At 37.1% G+C, this 20,936-nt stretch overlaps 4 protein-coding genes across 7 annotated transcripts in view; 2 read left to right on the top strand and 2 right to left on the bottom strand.

The window, feature by feature from the left end:
* The first annotated feature begins 43 nt into the window (after window positions 1–43).
* LOC128873470 (probable E3 ubiquitin-protein ligase makorin-1) lies at window positions 44–3,224 on the top strand. Of its 3 annotated transcripts, none has more exons than XM_054117075.1 (6): window positions 44–478; window positions 1,110–1,358; window positions 1,524–1,848; window positions 1,924–2,246; window positions 2,308–2,464; window positions 2,539–3,224. In XM_054117075.1, exons 1-6 carry the CDS (start codon window positions 444–446, stop codon window positions 2,668–2,670), a joined length of 1,221 nt encoding a protein of 406 aa, XP_053973050.1. In that variant the 5' UTR covers window positions 44–443; the 3' UTR covers window positions 2,671–3,224. The 3 variants fall into 3 exon arrangements, with proteins under 3 accessions (XP_053973050.1, XP_053973049.1, XP_053973048.1); XM_054117074.1 differs by having other exon boundaries at window positions 46–478; window positions 1,068–1,358; XM_054117073.1 differs by lacking the exon at window positions 44–478 and adding an exon at window positions 496–625 and having other exon boundaries at window positions 1,068–1,358.
* Window positions 3,225–5,905: 2,681 nt separating this feature from the next.
* LOC128873469 (uncharacterized) lies at window positions 5,906–10,490 on the bottom strand. Its single transcript, XM_054117072.1, has 5 exons — window positions 9,989–10,490; window positions 9,611–9,832; window positions 9,247–9,527; window positions 8,854–9,154; window positions 5,906–8,758 (listed from the first exon to the last, which is right to left on the bottom strand). Exons 2-5 carry the CDS (start codon window positions 9,612–9,614, stop codon window positions 7,170–7,172), a joined length of 2,175 nt encoding a protein of 724 aa, XP_053973047.1. The 5' UTR covers window positions 9,615–9,832; window positions 9,989–10,490; the 3' UTR covers window positions 5,906–7,169.
* Window positions 10,491–11,120: 630 nt separating this feature from the next.
* LOC128874082 (cell division cycle protein 123 homolog) lies at window positions 11,121–13,084 on the top strand. The gene is made up of 6 exons (XM_054118364.1): window positions 11,121–11,729; window positions 11,808–11,915; window positions 11,985–12,207; window positions 12,271–12,393; window positions 12,480–12,739; window positions 12,811–13,084. Exons 1-6 carry the CDS (start codon window positions 11,523–11,525, stop codon window positions 12,865–12,867), a joined length of 978 nt encoding a protein of 325 aa, XP_053974339.1. The 5' UTR covers window positions 11,121–11,522; the 3' UTR covers window positions 12,868–13,084.
* A 2,327-nt stretch (window positions 13,085–15,411) lies between these two features.
* Window positions 15,412–20,936, bottom strand: part of LOC128874079 (uncharacterized) — a 62,039-nt gene continuing 56,514 nt past the window's right edge. For both annotated transcript variants that reach the window (XM_054118361.1, XM_054118360.1), the window contains exon 9: window positions 15,412–20,788. In XM_054118361.1, coding sequence (XP_053974336.1) covers window positions 18,960–20,788 — 1,829 coding nt within the window. In that variant the 3' untranslated portion in view covers window positions 15,412–18,959. The remainder of the gene's footprint in view (window positions 20,789–20,936) is intronic.

Below are 20,936 nucleotides of genomic sequence, written 5' to 3' on the forward strand. Positions count from 1 at the left end.
TGTGAATTTGCCTCTGTTGTTAGTTTTAATTCAGTTTTAATTGTGACGTATATGCGTGCTCTCGTCCGTAAAGTGGACGAGTAGATAATAAGCGTGAAATAATTCACGATACCGAATAAAAATCGAGAGTACGCATATACAGAGAATTCGCACAATTGAAGAAGCGTGTGGAGCGACGACAAAAGTGCGAAGAAAAAAAAAAGAGGGAGGAAGGGAGGAAGTTAGTGTGTACAAGAGGTCTTTTTTACGGTTTTTTGAGAGATCCTGCGAAGATATACGTGTTGGCCAGACCTGGCGATACAGCACGAAGCATCGTGTAACCTCGAGTGTACGTTAATCGCGAGAAATTTACGTTGCGTTTCATTCTGCTGTAAAGACTAGGGAGTGTACGCGACCCTTTGAGGACGCGTTGTCGATCATTGTTACAGTGGAAGCTTTAGAAAATGGCCGACAATTGGACACAGAGCGTTGTTTGCCGGTAAGAAACTCTCCTATTGTCGTTTCTCAGTGTGTTTCAATGACAATTCGAAATTAACGAACGCACGAAACGTATGTCTCTTCGTGGACGAATATTTTGTAACGTGTCAATGAATTACGCCATGCAAATGTCGATATGTCTTGAGCCGTATGTATTTCTTCTCTCTTTTTAATACACTTTAATTCTGCTTGTTCACTTTGTTGATATACACAAATTATGCGCATCAAAGAGTATTTGATTTGTTATGTTTTATTAGAAAAATGAACGATGCTTAAGTATGAAATGTGTAAAAGAAAATCTGTTATTAAAAAAGTATCAATCATATACAGTTACAAAAATACTTTTGTTTACTTTGAATCGATTGAATCAACTAAGATTAACAATTTCAATTTGTTGTTTATTTGGACTATTTATACATTTGCATACATATTTGTAGACACCCACCTAAGAACATACATGTTTACATTAAGCAATCCTATAAAAATTTGTCTGTTGCATATTTTTTACAAGTAATAAAGTTTACCGTATAATTAGTATTACTATTTTCTCTCAAAATTTTCTTCTCATAAGTTTATTTTTTTGATTGTAGTTATTTCAAAAATGGTATGTGCCGTGAAGGGAATAATTGCAGGTATCGCCATACCCAAGGAGTTAGAAACGACGGAAGTACCAATGAAACAGTAATATCTTTGCCTGTTTCACCTGCTAACACAGTCTGTCGCTTTTTCAAGCATGGGATCTGTAAATTTGGGAACCATTGCCATTTTCGTCACACTGCTGAAACTGCCGATAATAATTCAGTGAACGCAAATTCACCAGATAATTCTTTACCAGAGCAACACGCTTCAAGTACTTCAACCTCGACAACAATAAAGAATGCGTATGTTGTCGTCAAATGACATTGTAGTTCAGCAAGATTTAAGTCGTAATACCATTTGCATATCACATTATACATTGTAATATGGTATATAAAACTATGTGATACATATTATAATGAAGGTAATAGGAAGTTATAATACATTAATACGTATTTGTAAATTTCTAGTAAAGAAAATGCCCACGTAGCTGAAGAATGGGTAAAGGCACCTGAATTCGTACCCTCATCCATTGCTGGTTCGTCCACAGCAAACGAAGCCTCTGCTACTTCGGGAACATCTACGACCTCATCGCTGCCAATATCTTATGCTCAAGCTTTAAGTCCATTTGGTCAGGCATCCAGTCCATCTTTAGAACCTTTATGCCCATATGCAGCGGCAACTGGAATTTGTAAAATACGTAACTGTACATACTTACACGGACATATTTGCGATTTATGCAATCGTGCCGCATTACATCCACATAACGAAGATCTTCGAAAGAAACATACAAATGTAATTATTTATGGTCATTATAATCAGTTAGATTATTATAAATCAATATTTTAATTATTTGCATCTAATTTTTAGGCATGCGTTAAACAGCACGAAGTAGACATGGAGCTTTCCTTTGCTATTCAGCGTAGTAGAGAAAAGTCTTGTGGAGTTTGCTTTGAAATAGTAATGGAGAAAACATCTGGAGAACAGAGATTTGGTATTTTACCGAATTGCAATCATTGCTTTTGTCTAAGTTGCATTAGAAAATGGAGAAAAGCTAAACAATTTGACAATAAAATTATTAGAGCTTGTCCAGAATGCCGTGTCAGCTCTGATTTTGTATGTCCGAGTATGTATTGGGTAGATACAAAGGAAGAGAAAGAAAAATTAATAATGGACTACAAATGTGCATTGAGGTAGGTAGAAATGAATGTAATAGTAGCGTTTAAATTATTTCATGTCGTTTATTTATTACAGCACCAAAGATTGTAAATATTTCAATAAGGGACGTGGTAAATGTCCTTTTGGTAACAAGTGCTTCTATCTACACGCACTACCCGATGGCACTAAGACAGATGTTGGTCCACCTGTTCGTCAACGACGTAACGCTGATTCGGATATTGATATCTTTCATGTGAGTTTAAGATTTATTTATTTGTCACTTGTAACTTGATTTAAATATTAATCTTGTGCTTTTACTTTTTACAGCAATTAATTTTGTGGAACTTCCTCGACGACAGAAATGACCGTTGGATATACGATGTAGATCTTGAAGATGTTCCCTTTTTCTCAGATTCAGAAGACTCTGATTGGTCTGAATATGAATTTTCTTTTGAGTAAAATTATATTAATTCAGTAATCATTACTGCTATTGCTGTTATCTGTATTATCTATCTCATCCACCACTTATGCGTGGTTTCAGTGGCTGAATAGACAAGTAGTTTATGAATTGTTTGAATGGTTATGGTTCAGAGGTGTCTTGGCTATGCTGTGTGCTTTGCTTGGTGATGTTTACATGGAAAATGTGTAAACGGCATCAGGTTAGTAATTAGAAAATAACAGTAATAATAAGAGGATTACAGTCGCATGTACAATAATGACAAAGTTTTTAATACTACACTGTCACTTTGTAATCACCCTTTTTCGTGTATCTTGACCAATATTCTTATAACTAATACTCAGTCATAAGAAGTACACATCAAATCTATTACATCAGTGGTCCAAATTAATTCAATGAATAGAACATATATCAGAACATTTACAATGGTGTTTTGCTAACATACAAATTTGGTTTATTCACCGTCCTACGATCACTCTTTTTAAAAAATCATGAGAAGGTAAAGAAAAGTTTTGTTCCGCGATGCTAGATTCGATAATAAAATGAATTTTCTTTATTTTTCTGGTTAGAATAAGTGTACTATTATCGTCCAAGTTTTTCAACGGAATTCATTTTATAAAAACCGTTATTATCTTCATTAACTTTTGGCACTAAACTTAACGCTCGATTAAGAACTCGTTAAATAAAGTGGAAAATTACCATCATTTTCATTATAACCTAACTTTAGGCTTTTAGAATTAACTTTAATTTCGATCGGATACTTATTCTGCAGGCAAAGAAAACCAAGTCTGGTAGTTATTATATTTACTTGTTATTCGACTTGGTAAATAAAGAAGAATTCATGGGAAACAGTGTTTGATTTACACGTTGCAAGAAACAGTAAAATGTTACTTGTAATAGTCAGGGGTGTAACAAGTATTTGATTATCAGTGATTCATATCGAAGATACAATTAACGAGTTTCGTCCTACCTCCTGTTACAGTTCTGTGAACATTTAAAAAAAATTTCCTTAAATTATTCAACTGTATAGTGTTAGTCTTTAATTAATAAGTTTAAGATATCCGTGATAAATGCGCAAATCGAGTATATCGTGTAATAAGTATGGCTGTGTGATCGTATGAAAACTTGATCGAATGCTTGTTATCCTAGATATAAATGAAAGAAACGATTTTTGGCGAATATGTGCTAACAGATTCCACATTTGAAAAGAAATAACAAATAAAAGTATGTTACGAAGATAGGTGAAATTAAAGCAGTTTGTGATTTTTATCATTTTTTTCTTTATATTTATGATGTTTAGAAAGTTTCGATTACCACCTTTTCAGAATTGATATACATTAGATCATAAAGTCGTTTCGAAATGTTTTGCGCTTATTACTTTGAATTTGTTGCTTTTAATGATAAGAAACATTTTTCTTTTGAAGAGTCTACTTTCAGTGTTGCCTTGCAAAAACAGTCTAATTATACAGTTCGTTCATAGAAAAGTTATTCGATATTTTATTGGACAAACTTTTCACAATGCTGTATGTAAGCTGTTAATATTTTTTATAGGTTATCTATACTGTTAATTTTGTAGAGGATTTTTTTGATTCGTTTTATTGTTATCGCTAACGCTATTTAATAAGAATAATAAGGAACCTATATATTATAACATTGGATACTGCAACTATTTCTAAATTCTAATTTATATTATTTGTTAAGGCATATTTTTCACTCAGTACAGCATAAAGAAAGAAGTAGACATCTCGAGTGCCAAGGAGTCTGATTGCAAGTTTTCAATGTTAATTTATTTTTATTATAAATGGGATAAATGAAGTATTTTGTTCGTTAAAAAGACTATGTGTATATGTATTTGCGAGTGTACCATGCGTGTGTTTGAAATTAGAATTTTTATATTAAGCAATAATCTTTCGAGATTCAATTGCTTAGTGTAATTGATCTTGAATTTTACTTCCTACTATGTCGACGAATCTTTTAGATAAGATTCGATCTATTTCATAAATTAAACGCTTAATTATCGTCGCGTTATATTGTTTTTATTAAATTTCTTAATTTTACGCGTAAAAAAAAAATGCAAATTTTAACTTATCTGATTCGTCGATGCATTTGTGTTTTTCAGATTTTAATCTTGCCCAAGTTAGAGTGACGTTAACATAAATGATGGGAGTCCGTTATTGTAAGACAAGACACTAGAATTAAGAACATTTTATCGATTTCTCGTCACAAAGATCAACGCCTTATTCGTGACACTAAGTGTATATGTATATCAAAGTTTAATACCTTTACACTAGTTATTATCACTATTTAAATGTAGAATCTTGTGTGGAACACTAATTTTTAATCGAAAAATGATATTTAGTAATCGAGGATTTTTTAGAGTTCGAAAAGCTTTACGCAAGTTTTGAGCTTAATTCTAAACACTCTTTAGAGTGGCAGCGATGGTTTTTGTGACGACCACTGCCCAATGTAATGTGTCTTTTAATCTCAGTGTTGAATTAGGAAGATATGAGTTAAGGTAATTATAAATTAAGTGTAACCGCGTAGCGATATCATTGCCAAGAATTCGTGTGCTCGCGTAATTAGAATCATTACTAAGTATAACAAATCTTCGATGTTATTATTTTCGATACTCATTTGTTTTTCGCAGCAAAAATACATGAAGAATGTAAATTATTTTTAGAAAAATAATTGTTCAAATTTGTAGGAACGTAATTTTCCGGAAGTATCGCAACGATCATTCTCTTGTTCGATCGTTGAGTAGCACGTTTATAGTCATTACTTTGTATAGTAGTGAAGCTCAATGGTAAAAGTAAGTGATACGTATATTGGCTTCAATTTCATTTCTTACGATGATATATTTTTGTTATTGGAAGTAGATTAATAAAAGAAATAGACAGTAAGTCTATGCACAGAGGCAAACATTCCTAAATTTATCTCTTCTCGTGAATAATCCTTTCGTACAAAAAGGATGACTTTTTTATTTTGTAAGTAGATGTAAAACTTTTATACAAAAATGTAGCATTTGATTTTTATATTTAGACAGAGCAATAAGGCAACGGTAGAAATAGGTTTATACCAATCGATTTTTAAACATTTATTTCTGTCTTGAGCTCGTATCGTCAAGTTTCGTTTCAATATTGAATTTATAGTACCTTTAGTAGTACAAATAGTACGAATTTATATCAATGTAGGTATCAAATTTGAAACGGAAATAAGGAATATACTTTAAAAAGAATGTATTAAATACAACTTCACTGGATTAATATATTCAAAATATATATATAGATTTCATCTAAATAAATACAAAACATTCTCAATCAAAGCATCGCGAAGCATTATATGAATCGAAGGCACTCAAAATAAAGGTTTACATATTCTTATGTCTTACTGTAAACATTGTGCAAAACACTTAAAAAAAAGGAAGAAAACAGACACATATCTCTATGAATACATAATGATATATTGAAATATATAATTGAAAGAATCATTTCTTATTTATGATGTTTAATTTATATATCTTTTATTTTCTGGTATTTATTATTTTACCAGTCTTATTCGTTTGCTCTAAATGTACTTTTAACTCTCTAAAGAAGTCTTTAACTTGTATAGTATATGTACTAGTTATACGTACTATAAAACCAAATATAAAAATATTTACGCGTAACTAAACTGCAAATTTTATGCATTCCTGGCATTCACACACATAACAAATTTGTCAAATGTATACATATAAAGATATATACGTATGAGTAATGAAATATTAATATTATTATGTTAACATATATAATTTTGTATATGTTCCGTATAAGTATACATCACCAATGTATAAAATCTGCAGTCTACTCTTAACTCTATGTAATGAAGCAGTCAATGTAACAAAACACGCTCGCTACCTGGTAAATAATATTTGACAGATCGCGATCATTAATCATGTACGCAGTACAATATATAATGTACAAAGTTTTAGAGTCCGTTTTCGAACTACTAGATTGCTAGCTAGCTCACCATTTGTACAATTAAGTTTCTTTAGTATTTTCGCTCATTACGTGTTTCATTTACAATTTCTCTTTTGTATAATTTTGATATCAATTTTCATTAAAATAAGGCACTACTCAGGTCTCGATATCAATGCAGTCGATTTTCAAAACAATTTGGAATGCCAATGGGTCAAAATTTCGTAAAAGGCGTCACACCTTTTACTTAAAATATATGAAAATACAATTTGTATGACCACACGTGCAACGTTGATAATGTTGAATCAATTACCTCTCATCTAAAGCAAGAAATACAAGTATATAAGGTATTTGTAATTGTTTTACAATGTAGCTACTACAATTCCTTGGAACGCGATTGCTACTTGGCAGTAATTATTTCAGTCAATCTCATTCCATTTTGTTATAATGAGAACAGATTACGAATATTTCTCTAGACAGGTCCAGCCTATCTTATCTATTTTATGCCATCCCCTTAGATCTTCCGTAATCCATACAGAGACAAGAAATTATCTCAATGACGCGAGGTAAGGTTGACACGTCATTCGTTGAACAGGCTGATAGATTCTTTTTTGAACGGAACTAGCAACTGATCCGCTATGCACCGTATTCGAATCCGTTTCCCCGTGTAGATCCGTGTTCGTTCCAGTATAATGTACTCCACGAGAGTCATCCTGAACTTCGGTCGAAGTACTTTGTCCGTTTGCTTCGTTTTTCTTACGAAACTTAGTGGAGTATTTATAAAAGTCGGACATTTCAAAGGGTTTCGTAACTTCCCTGTATGGTTGATATTTTCCAGCTTGAACGATTGTACAATTCTGGGACGATCCCAATCTAATCGTCTCTTCATTTGACTCTTGAGATGATTTCGACTCGGCTGGAATTTCCAACACTTTCTTTCGCGTTTGTTCGTAACGAATCGACGACGACGATTGCAAATGTTGCTCGTTCTCGATCGCTATATCAGTCTTACGATGGTTCATCAAAGGAATATAATTATTGCTTTTCCCGTCTTCATTTCCAGTATTAGGTGTTTTAGGGGTCACAGGAAGAGTAGATTGATAATGAATATTCTTATGCGACGTTACTATACCAAGGTCCAATCCAGGACTTGTTCCCGAATCCAAGGAGGTCTCGTACCATTCTTTCTCTCTTCCTTTACGACTGACGTTGTCCGTTGTGTCCTTGCCATCGTGCAATTCGTGCAGATGATTCGAATGCCATTTTTCCACGCTGCCCAATGATTGCGTGCGAAGCAACATTTTACTGTTTGTCGATGATTGCTCAGACAGGGGAAGTAAATGAACGGAAGCATTTTGATGAGGTGGGAGGAGAGGAGAATTTTTATTGCATCCTATGGATACCGTGCGATACCGTGGTTGTATGTCGGCGCTTATGCTGACGGTGTGTTGCACCGCGTTACGCTTCCTTCGATCTAGGCTACCAAATCTATCTGTAACTGGTTGATCGTCCGTGCACCAGACAATCTTGTCTTCGTGTCGCCTCCAATAACCCGTTGGTAATTGCGTCTCACTGGGTGAATCCGTGTATCGTAGATTTTTACTGCCACTGGAATCACGGTCCCGTCTTAACAAGGACTGTGGCTGAGAGTTACTTTTATGATACACTGGAAAGTCTCTGTCGTAATATTCCTGACCAGATCTTCGTTGAACATCGTTGTCCAAGTGTTTGTACTCGGTATATTGTTGATAATTATGTATTGGTTCCTGAAGTTGTTGTTGGAGTTGGCGACATCGTATTTGTCGTTCTTCCTCGGTATACGTATTCGGTAGAGGACGATACAGTCGTTCGTTTTCTTGATAGTGATTCTGACTGCGCAAACCACCGTTTCGTAATATGTAAATATTTTGATTATCGTTGTGATCGTGGTCTATTATCTTAATGTTTTGTCGCTGGTCAGATATCGCGGGACAATATGCACCAATATGATTGTGGTTACAAGGACTCGGTATTAGCGGCTGTTCGTCGTATCCGTGACCAGGATACACGTTGCATTTATCTTCTGATCCTAATGGACTTAAGCTTATTCCACCCTCTTGAAGCAAGCTCCTCGTGACTTTGGGATTTGCGTCGTTTACTATAAAGCATTAAAAAATCCATTAAAAATAAAAATTGTGTTACTTCAGGGCTTGATGTAATCATTTGTTATCAAGTGCAAATATTTTAAAATACCTGTGCCATTTAATGGTGGTCGTGGCTTTTTTGTCCTATGCTTTACATTTGTGTATAAATGTGGCTGATTGTTGTAAACTGGAGGATGTTGAAGCTGTGTCGGAAGATGCGACTTGCTACGACTCTGCCTTATGAAATTCAATTTTGCCTCTAATTCTTGTACTATTTGCTGACTTCGTTGATAAACTTGCCTTTGTTTACGACGTACTGCTTTACTCTCTGCAGGATTATTTACTTTTCCTAGCGCATCTTCCACTATACCAATATGATATTGTCGTTCTGCTTCTAATTTAGATTCCTCCTACACAAGAGAAGAAATAATTTTTTTATTACACAATACATCCATAATTATTAACTAATTAGTTAATAATTAAATGAAATTATGAAACATACGACTTCGTTTGTCTTCAGTTTGTTAATTAAATTCTGTGGGTATGTAAATGCAGTCCCAACTCTTCTTCGAAATCTTGGTGGGCTCTCTCCAGCCTCCAGTGGAATCTCTGGTGGTAAAACACCGGTCAATTCTGCTTCCTCGACACATAAGTTTTTCAGTTCATTATTCTTTTGACTTAATTTTTCTTGCAATGCTTCACGACGTTGGCGTAGCCATTGCAATCTTGTAGATAATGAATCTTCCGCCAAAGATCCAGGGGCATTTTCGTTCCCTGCCATCACTTAAAATAATATGAACAAACTTGTAACAAATTATATGCAATAATCAAGATTTATAGAGATACTATACACTTTACTGACTTACCCATATTATTGGCAAGGTATAACGATTATTTTCGCTACACGTACTTGAATTGGAATGTTTATATAATCAAGGTGTATCTCACACATTTAAAAATATTGACATTGACACATTTAACAACTGATACATGATGCAATGTATGACATTCCGTTGACTCGTATCAATCAGTATAATTATCTTTGAAAAGACACTTTCCGTCATTTTTAAACTTTCCTACGTTACAAACTGTATAAAAATCGAAAAGAGTTGTTAATAGGTTAGCTGCTAGAGTTACATATTTTTTCTATCACAGTATAATAATTAATTTTACAACTTAATTTATTAATTCTAATAGAAAATCTCCTAGAATAAAGAAACTAAGCGTTAAACAAACATTATTACATAATTCTAGTGGGATGAACGACAACAAACACAAACGAAAATAACGAATAATGACGCGCTATCATTTTCCTTGTGAAGCTGCCATTTTAGATTCAACTCAATAAACTACAGAACAATACCATGTAATCGGATTTTATTTTCTATTTAAGAAAGTGTCATGTTATATTTAATAGAATTAATAAAATATTCATTTGGAATACGAGTTCCTCAATCATTTACATTATTTTTTGTTCCAAAACAACAATTATAAACAAGTTAAAAAGTCATCAACAACCTACATAAGACTATACATCATCAAGTGAGATGAATTCTAACACTGAACTATAGTTCAGTATATTTCATAAATGCATAATTAATACGATTCGTTCCTACATAACATTACAGTATATTAGTTAATATATCAAATTTATCATTTTCATGAATAATTGCTTCTTTCTCCACTGACTAGTCAAACCAAAACTCAAATACAGAAAGTATTAATAACGATATATTTTCTATAATAAAATTCTCAAATTATTATTTGATTACGATTTTTAATTTAAAAACGGAGTAAATGATACAATTACAGTTGCAATTTTATCCAACATAGTCGTTACGCAATCGAGTACGCGGCAACTTCGAAATGACTAAAAAGTTACTAAAAGTTGCCGCAAAACAGTGAGACCTATGCGCCTACGAGATGATAACCAAAACGACAAGCACGCCAGTATTAATTGCCGCATACTAGGGGCATGACTGCGCCTACGAGATGGCAACCGAACCGATAAGGCTGCTTACCTAGGTTGCCGCATAACAGGGGCACTCCTGCGCCTATGAGCGGGTAACCGGCTCGACGTACCTGTAAGTATAGGTTGCCTAATTCAAGGGGCATCATTTTCTGTACGTATCGGAATTCTGGTTTGGTCTTACTCCCGGTATCAGGAGAACATGATATGCGAACAGGTGGCACGAATCATATTGAAATAGAGAAAACTGAAGGGTAATGTACTAGAAAATAATGGGAAATTAAATGGAGTAATACCAGGAAACGGAGGGAAATGTACTAAATATATATCTTCGAAAAATTAGTTGTACCTGTTGACCGCTAGATGGCGATACCATTGTCGTGTCCATGAATCACAGCGTAGACGCCCTAGACTTGCCAGACTTTTATGCATGGATGTATAATGTTAAATTTGACATAATCGCTCATGCGTTAACCATTTTTTTTATTATTATTAACAAAATTACAACAATCTCAAATAATGTTTATTGGTTATTAAAGTCTGATGTTTTATATGCTTAGATTTTATGTTAATTGTGCATAGTTTGATAAACTTAAAGGAAAAGACGTAAAATTAAATTGATGCTTACATTACCACTGATATCTTTATTTTAAAAGTCCTGTTTTGTTTACAATTTACATTCCGTTATTTTCAGTACACACGTACATTCAATATTTTCAAACACTCTACGTTTAAAATACACTGCGATAGTAATTCATAAATTCGATCTGTACATAGTAAGAAATTTTAGGTTAAATTCAGACATTAATATGGTCAGTGGTTTAAAGTCTGAGTGCTCCTTTTCATCATGGTATCCTCAATTTAATAAAAACTCTTTGAAAGCCACTATTCTTCACATTCCTAACGAGGTAGTTGAGTATTTAGAGCATGATGCTTTTCTGCTACCTGTTGAAGCAACAAATGACACATTAGAAAATGCAGAGTGGACAGATGGATCTCCAGTAGTGAACGAAGAGGTTGTTTTAAAGTAACATGGTCTTTAGATATTTGTTGTTGCTTCATGTGGGATGAATGAGAAATAACACTGTTTTCAGCATTCAGTGGAATCTCAACCAACGTTTCCAGAGTTTAGTCAGAAGATTCAAGATGTTTTAGATAATTATGGTTCAGTTTTTGTTAAGAGCAATTGGAGTTCACCTTCGGTGCGTAAACTTATTCATTTCTATGTAAATTGAATTCCATTTAATTTCTTTACATGTATTTATTTTTAGGATGCAACTTGGGTTGCACCAACTAAAACTCTCAAATGCAAAACATTAGAAGAGGTGTATTTATTATTAAAGAGTTCAGATAGAATTATGAAGGACCTGAATAGCGTTAGAAATTATGCAGATCAGGAATCTCCTATGAAGGCTTGTCTTGTACTAAAGCAATGGCAAGATATCAATCCTTGTACTGAATTTCGATGTTTCGTTATAGACAATGAACTTATAGGTAATATAGTTTATATTTGCTTTAAGTTTATTTATCCAATTGGATTATTTTAATTTTGTACAGCAATCAGTCAACGAGACATATCACAGTACCACAGCTACAATGAGTCAGAGAAGTATAATATACAAATAGACATCAAAAGCCTGTTTATGGAGCGTATTAAAGACAGGTTTCCATTAAGCAATTGTAAGTAAAGAAATATGTATTCTTCGTGACGTTATTTTAAAGCGTCAAGTACTGTTTATATAATAGAAAAAATTGTTGTATTATAGATTCGTTCGATGTTATACGCTACAAGAAAGACAAAGTGAAGATAGTCGATTTTGGTCCGTTAGATGAATCCGCTACGAAAGGAACTCTATTTACGTACGAAGAATTACAAAACATATTAAACGACGCTCCAGAATTTCGATTTATCGGTGAGGAGATCGGTATACAACCGAAACCTCCAAATCACTTTTGCATTCCGCAAGAAATAAGTGAATTTTTCCAGTCGAACGAAAGTTCTACGTTCCTCGATATTATTCATCGGGTAAGTGTATTTTTGTTTAATTCTGTTTTACGTGACTCATCGTTATATTCGTAACATTTAACGTTTTTCAGGAAGTGGAGAGTCAACGAAAAGAAAACGAAAGTACCAGTGCAGATGCAGCGGATTAAATTTGATGTGTATACGATTTTTGTTTACATAGGTACCTACGATATATATTTTCCATGCATATAAGAAAAATATTTGAGTGGGAAAAATCTTCTTTTCTCAGGGGGAGAGGGGAATGTTTTCTTACCTTTGAATTCCACCAGACGAATAAATGAATATCAAACGAGCAAATAAATATGCCCTCTGAGAACACGTTTAAATACAGAACTTTCACTTTTATTCTGCCAGACCCTCTTCTATCATTACATTACATAAAACGATTAAAGGCTATCCTACCGCTTAAAAGAATTATCATAATATTGCAATATTTTTTCGAGCCATCGGCCTTACCGAGCGACGTCCCTTATATAGAAAATATGTCTTGTTTATGTACAATATGCAATCCTTAATACTTCGATTTGAAAAAGGATTCTCGATATATGTACCTCCGGACAAGTTAATACGCTGTACAGTCATATCCACGGAGCATTTCTTCGTCTTTTTCCCTCGCCATCGATCAAAATCAACGTGATCGAGCGACTATTTTCGTTAATTCGTGTTAATTTTTCTCATATTTCTCTTTTCCTCGCATAATCGGATACACGCATAACTACTCGATAACAGCTTTTTGCAACTGTGAATGGAATTAACACTTTATTTCCGTTAGGGTTTTCCTCTTTCTTTTCACGTCCTTCAGGGTTATCAGTATTCAGACATTCGAATATACAAGTATCGAACAAATAATTTTCATTCTCGTCACGTAGTACTATTTAAAGGAAAAATGAACGACTGACTGTCTATTTATTAAAAAAGAAAATTACTGCAAATAATAAAAAAAAAAAAAATAATATAGGTCGATTAAAGAAATATCTCTGAAACACCTTTTTATTGCATGAAATCGATTAAAATGTTAATTCGAAAATCTTCCGTTCGGTACATTTGACTTTCAAGTCCACTCGTAACGTACATATTCGTGCATTCGAGTATTTGAACATCCAATACCCAAAAAATCCGAGTTTACCTCGCTTCCTTTGACGATTCGGGACTACGATCGTTGAAAATTCGAACTGGGTCTCGGTACCCAAATACAATTAGATCAAAGGGTGAGTGATTCAACGTTAACAGTAAACAAAAAAAAAAAAATCTATCATTAACCGTACACATAAAATGTGGTACTGCGAACAAGCATCATTTTTTTTTTTAAATTTTAATTATTGAAGTCGTGCTACGTGGTAGATTCTTCGCACGCGTTGATTTGCGGTAGATCGCCACAATTTCATTTCACGGCACGCGTTTTGCCAAGAACAAATTTTGTAAAAATAACGGGGGGACCTGCTGCGGTCATTGGGGATCATATTGTTGGGTTGGCGCATATGCCATCATCTTTTCGCGTCTAATGCTCATTTCAGTCAAGACCACTTTAAATGTCTGAAAATCAATTAAAACCTTAGGTTATTGTAAACATCGAATTGCGAAATAAAGAATCTCTTTTAAACGACGAGTAATACTTCACGAAATAATGTTCTTTTTGCGCTCAAACTTCAAGCTCGAAGAAAACAGCTATCACTATGCACCAACCCGATAGATAAGAGAACTTACGATGTTTCCAGTTTTATGCGCGATTTTCTCGCTTAACGCTCGTCAAATATTTACATACAAATGCCGGCGTTCCGTGTATTTCCATGTAAAACATCGATTCCACGTTAAACGTATGCCATTGTTAATATTCACGTCTTACGAGCTGGTTGCGTATCTCGAAAATATGTATCATTGACGCTTTATATTTAATTACAGTGCGTACGTATAACGGTACTCGTCCAGAAAAGAAATGTTCCCTTTTGATCGCGCGTGTTTTTTTTTGTGTGAATTCTTTTAACTGTATCACGTTCGAACATATATACAGAGAAGCGGATTCGGACGTTCGTTTTCGTCCTATTCTTCGGACATGACTGTTAGCGGTGTTTAATTATTATACTTTTCTTCCAATCGTTAACAATTCCGTCCTCGGTTTATCCGGCTTTCCACTCCCTCATCGTTCACCTAAGTTTATCTAATTTCACGATCTTCAACTGATTTGTGCTAAACGACAATGCGTATATCCTTAATCAATGTACGTTTCGCAGTGCACGGCCGTTTCGTTACAAACCGTATTTTCTCTCGCTCTTTGTATCTCCCGCTCCTACCTTTCCATTTTTCGAACGTCGTTTTTGTCCATTCGCTACCCCCGCCCCCCGCCCTCCCACCCTCTCCCTGGAAACGTTTCTCGTATTTTGTTTCTTTTCGTGTAATTTTATCGTCCCACGTCCAGATCGATGTTCTCACGTTTGCTCGTTTCGCGGATATCAAACTGACGCGGCGGCAATACTGGTAGTAAGGGGGTCTTTTCGAGTGAGAAAAAACAGTAGTCTTAACAAACGATACGATACGATACAAAAACTCTTAATTTTAACGGCCAGTGTAAACTCTTCGCCATTTTCATTCCTTCTGACTCTGTGTCTATGTCTTCCCTGCTCTCGCTTTTGTTCCGTTTTTCTCCCCTTCTTTCTTTACATCTTTTTTTTTTTCCATTTTCGTTTAAGTACCTGAAAAGCTCTCGGCCTTGGAAAACTTTTTGCTTCGCCCTCAAGCGTTTCGTCTAGGTTTTCATTGATTTCACCCTTAATTAAGTCCGCGCACGAGTTGTTTTTTTCTTTTTTTTTTTTTACGAAGACTACGGTTACCCCTCTATTATAAATGCGGTTGGTACGACTAAAGGTGGCAAAAAAGGCCAGGCTGTCACCGACAACCGAATTACTCTTCGACAGTCACTCCCTCACACTCTCTCTGGTCTCTTGCGCTCGCTTGCTTTGCTCTAACGTATAAGCTACATGTAACGACGTTTTTTTTTTTTTTCTTGTCCAGCCCATCAAAAAATACGTATTATTATCTTGGTGCGACACCCCCATCGAAAATTTACATCTACACACAGATGCATCACTTCTAAACGTCTCCGTCCGTCTATTTTTGTGTATCAGAGACGGGCAAAATTTTATTCGAACAGGCGAATAAAATCGTACGTTTATTCGCGAGATCTTTACCTGATCGAATACAGTCACACGGTTTAGTTTTTCTATATTTTATCGATCGAATTCAAACTAAAATCGCCAACGAACAACAAGATGTTCGACTTTTATTCGTTATTCGCGATCGTCGTTACGAATTTTGCCCGTCCCTATCGTGTAGCAGCTACACGCGGACCGTTTTCGTTTCATTCGCTTCCCCCTCTTCTCTTTCCTTCCGCCACTTTCTCTTCTTACCTCGGTTTAAATGTACAGGAAGATAAGAGCTTAATTTTAGACAATAGCGATAACTCGGTTTCTTTCTCGTCGACCCGCGCACCGCTGGAAACTCGTCGGATCCGCTTCGAAAACGATTTCGAGGAGGTTTCTCGAGAAACTCGGTGAAAAGTGGCACTCCGAGGAAGTTAGGGTAGAATGCTATTTACAAAAAGGCTTTACGCGTATACAGAGTGTCCCGTAATTCGTGGCGTGACCAAGAGAACGGTTCCTCGTTGAAAAGTAAGCAGAGAACGCGGAATACTATTTCGGAAGAAAAGATTCTTCGTTTAGAAAAATAATACTTGTACTCTGGCTTACGGGACATCGCGTGGAATGAAACGAAACTGAAAACGCGCGATTTGGTTAGCAGAGTTGAGCGTCATTAGAATAAATCTTTATCTAGACGATCGTCTAGTTAAAAAAAAAAAATGATTTTATTCCAATAATTTATCCAGGCCTCGTCGGCGGAAAATAAACTTTTCTCTGGGTGCAATTTTTATTCGTGTAAAGGACTTCCGAATAAAACGTTGTTCGAGTAACGCTTCCTTCGCGACTTGTTAATAAAAGTGTAGACGTAGATAAAGCGCTACTCGTTATCTGCATAAAAATATGCCCAACTCTAGCAGCGATGATGTCTGTTACGACAATGTTTGGAGAGAATCACGGCTGGGAGCGTGTTCGTATTGATAATTACTGATAAGAGAAATATATACACGCCGGTGTCAAGGTTGCCACTAGTCTTTATATGTATTTCGTAATACCGATTACGGATTGTCTATGCCAGCCTTCAGGACACCCTTGTAGCAGCTTCCGGTGAAATGATCGCGAATCGTTCGAGCATCAGCGGGCGATTACTTCGACTAATACGCGTTGCGTAAATTGCTGATAAACCGCGACGAGAACTACGAGAAAGATGATGATCGACGCGTGCACGAGGTAGAGTTTTACTAATCGTCGACAGAATGGAAAAACGAAAACGGAGAATATCTACCTTACATTAATACGTTCAAAGTGAAGCAATAGAACTAATACAATTTACATCCGATTGCAAGAAAGACAGTACAATTTAATGCATCTCTCTCCATTACTTTTCTCCCTCCTCCCTCACCTGCTATCTTTTTTTTTATGTTTTCCTTTTAAACGGAGCCACTTTGGTTCATATTACGAAAGGAGACAATTCACAGGAACATTACTTTTCAACATTCTTAACTCTTAGCTTTTTGCGCCGGAGATAATATATATATTATAATAGTATATATTATAATATATAATATATATATATATAACACGCGCATCAACTAACAAATTCTAGCCATTTACACGCGAGAAATTTCGAATGGATCACTCCGCGATCAAAGCGCGAAAAGAAATTTACGCAAAAGTTCGATCGAGCGTGTTCTCCATAGCTTATATCGCACAACCTTTACAAGTGTTTCTTTTTCATTTTTTTCTTCTTTTGTTTGTTTATAATTTATAATAAATTGCAGGCATTCTCACGCGTCACGACAGCACACCGAAAGATGATATAAACCTGTCATTCTGAAATAAGGTGAAGCGATTTTGTACTAAAGTGCAGCGATATAATATTATACTTTTAATGAATTATCTACGTAATGTACAGTTTTTTGGGTACTTTTTTTTTTTTTACATGCACCGTGATAAGGTATGGTCGGCCCGTACGACAGAAAAGATGATTTCAATTATAATATTTATATAAACTTCCTCATTTTCTCTATGCTCCCCCCCGCCCCCCCCCCCCTTCCACAACCATTTCTTCTCGATACCCTCTACTATTTCATCGTGATGATTCCGCTTCGATCGATCGTCCGTTTAATCTCCCGTCGACTTCTCCGATTCAAGGTACGACGCTACAATTTACAAGGATCTTCCCTATTATACAGTTAGGGTACTATGTTATCGAGAAGCGTTACGCGGAAAGGCAAAAGTTCAATGCGTGTCTTACTACGTTAATTCGCCGAACCAGATCTATTAGACTATTTTGTCTACTCAGTCTGACCACACCGTGTTAGAACGTGGAATAGTATTGTTATGATAGATACAGTAGACAGAATTATAAATTCAGGCTCTGCGAGGGGGTCTATCAACAACCGGATATACATTCTATTCTTTATTTTTACCTTTTCTCATTCACTCTATCTCTCGTTCGCTCTCTCTCTCTCTTTTGAACACGCCAAATTCTCGCCACGAAACCTTATCTCTTGACTAGATTGCGTCTCTAATATTCTTAACGATTTAATCTAAGTCTGCCATTCATTATAATCTGTACCTTACGTCTACGTATCATAGTAACATCTAGTGGTAAAAGGATGATCTATTCTCGCCCGAGAATCTGCTGACGAATCGTTCTCCGTTCCCTCCCACACCGCGCGAAACGAATTGTCAGTGTTCAATTTATATTTACGGAGATGTCTGTCTCGCGGTTAACAAATCATTTGCCTATGCATGGTATAGGCACACCGAGTCACGAGGCTGCAATAAAAGTTTCTTTTGCCGATACATATGTACAAGAAGCTTGGTATTTCTATGGATCATCGCCCTCCCAAGCGACCCCAACACGAATCCTCACGGTATCCTTCGACGCGTCCCCCGGCTTCTAGCGTCTTCCACTTCCGGTTCTAGCTTCGTCCGTCGACGCAGAGGCCCCAAGGACGAGTTCGATCGTCCGAAAGCTCCGTTCTCTCTTCCGTCGTTGGACTGGACTGGACAACGCGTCCCAGGGACGCGTGCACCATTACGATAGAACACGCGATGCTCCGTCGAGCCTTCGAACGCTAGGACTACCTTTTCTTCCCAGCCTGTTTCGCGGACAATCGTTTCTTTAGCCTCGAATGATCCGACTTGACGGATTTTTTCTTCGGTCGTTCCGGGGAACCGTTGCAGCAGGCGCATCCCTTCTTAACGTGACCCCTTAAGCTCGATCGTCTCGCTCGACAATCGGGTTCGACTAGCGCGATGTTGCTCGTCTCGTCATCCGAGGCCTCGGAGGCCTTGTCGCTGGAGATCATCATCGAGTCTTGGATCGATTCCGACGCTTTTATACGCTTCGAGAGACTGCCAGACTTGTGATCGGATCGATTCAGCACCACCCTCGTGTTTACCTCTAGCTTCTCCTTTTTTTTCAAATAACTGCAACGCCGTTCGCTGGACAACGACTTGAGACTTTGCACCGCGTCGTCGAGACCGTTGCTCAGAGCGTTCTCCTCTGGTTGGCTGCCGATCGACTCGCTCACGCTGGAATCCTCCTCGTCGCTGCTCGATCTCATCCTCTCGGACATCGGACTCTCCCAGGAAAGGTAATCCATTCTCGTCACCTTGGACGCTATGCGTTTCTTATTGGTGTAAGTATATTTGTGCGTGGACAGCATGGGTCCGGCGATAGGCGAGAGCGGCGAGGGTATGGTAACGTCTGCGGTGTTACCGCTGAGCAGAGTCAGACTTTCGTCGCCGGAGCTCGCCGCGGACACGTTGTTCACGTTGATGGTTGGCGGTAGCGATTCCGAGTCCAGGTCTATGTCTAGCTTCATGTTAGATGGAATGCTGGATACGCTGCTCGGCGAGCCCTCTTTCGATCCGTTCCTCGACACGATCTTCGTTCGACCGGTGTTCTTCAACGAGTCGTTCTCCAAGGATCCCAAGTTCGTAGGCGAGAGCCTCGAGACATCGGAATTACTGTTCGACGCCTCGTCCTGGCTCGAGTTGTCCAAGGTTAATCGCAAGTGCTTCACTGGATTTTCCAAATGGAGATCTTCCACTTTTTCCCTCTTCGATCTCTTCAAGGAGTCCTTCGAGGACCTTGTCCGCTGGCTGGTGATTTTTCTACGTTCGTTTACCTTGAAGTCGGCGACGGGACTGGCGTCCCTGCTCCCGCTCGACGAATCCAGAGAACGGAAATAAGAACCGCCATACGATTTCATACCTAGCGGCTGACTGCACGACGCGTCTTGGGACGAGTGATCGAACGAGGGCGAGTGATTCGTGTCGAACAAGAGGTCGGCTTCAGGGAACAAATCGCTGGTACTGGGTTCATCTACCCCCAGATCCTCGCATTCCTCGGACAAACTTTTCTGTAGCCTCATCTCGCGCTCTATTGCCGCGGCTTTCCTCTCCATTTTTTGCTGCAACAGTTCCCGTTCCAATCTGGGCGTCAGCGGCGTCTTCATCATGTTACTTTTATTCGTGTATTGCTGAAACGGCTCCAAAGTGTGATTCATAAAATACTTTTTCGTGTTGGTTTGATAAATCTGTCCGCCCGCCATCTCGATACCCTGGCCTTTGTTGATAATCTGCAGAACGCTTTGCACGTTCTCTGGGTTGTCGGCGTATCTGGAGTTCAGGGGCTCGATGTTCAGAGAATTCGTGGACGTAGGAACGTATCGCCACGGCGTGTCTGGCGAAACTTTGCCTTCCGGTTCCCAAGCTTCTTGTAACCTCGCGTTTCCGTACAATAAGCCGTTTCCAACTTTGCAGGACACGTCGATACCCTCGCTGGATTGCTGAATAGGCGACTCTTGACTGTCGGAACTGCTTGGACCGCCGGTTACCAAGAACTGTGTCGCATTGTCCATTATCCCTGGTTGTTTGCTGGTCACGATCGTGGACATGGAATCTGCGAATGAAAACGTATTTGGACGTTAGTCTTGATGCCAAGATTAACGCGTTCGCTACCGTCGTTTGGAAAACCGTCTACCACAGACCACGCTACACTAGAATTTGTTTGATTTAACCCCTTCAGATCATGTATAGAAAATTCGTGA

This window comes from Hylaeus volcanicus, chromosome 3 (genome assembly GCF_026283585.1).
Source record: "Hylaeus volcanicus isolate JK05 chromosome 3, UHH_iyHylVolc1.0_haploid, whole genome shotgun sequence".
Taxonomy (NCBI): Eukaryota; Metazoa; Arthropoda; class Insecta; order Hymenoptera; family Colletidae; genus Hylaeus; species Hylaeus volcanicus.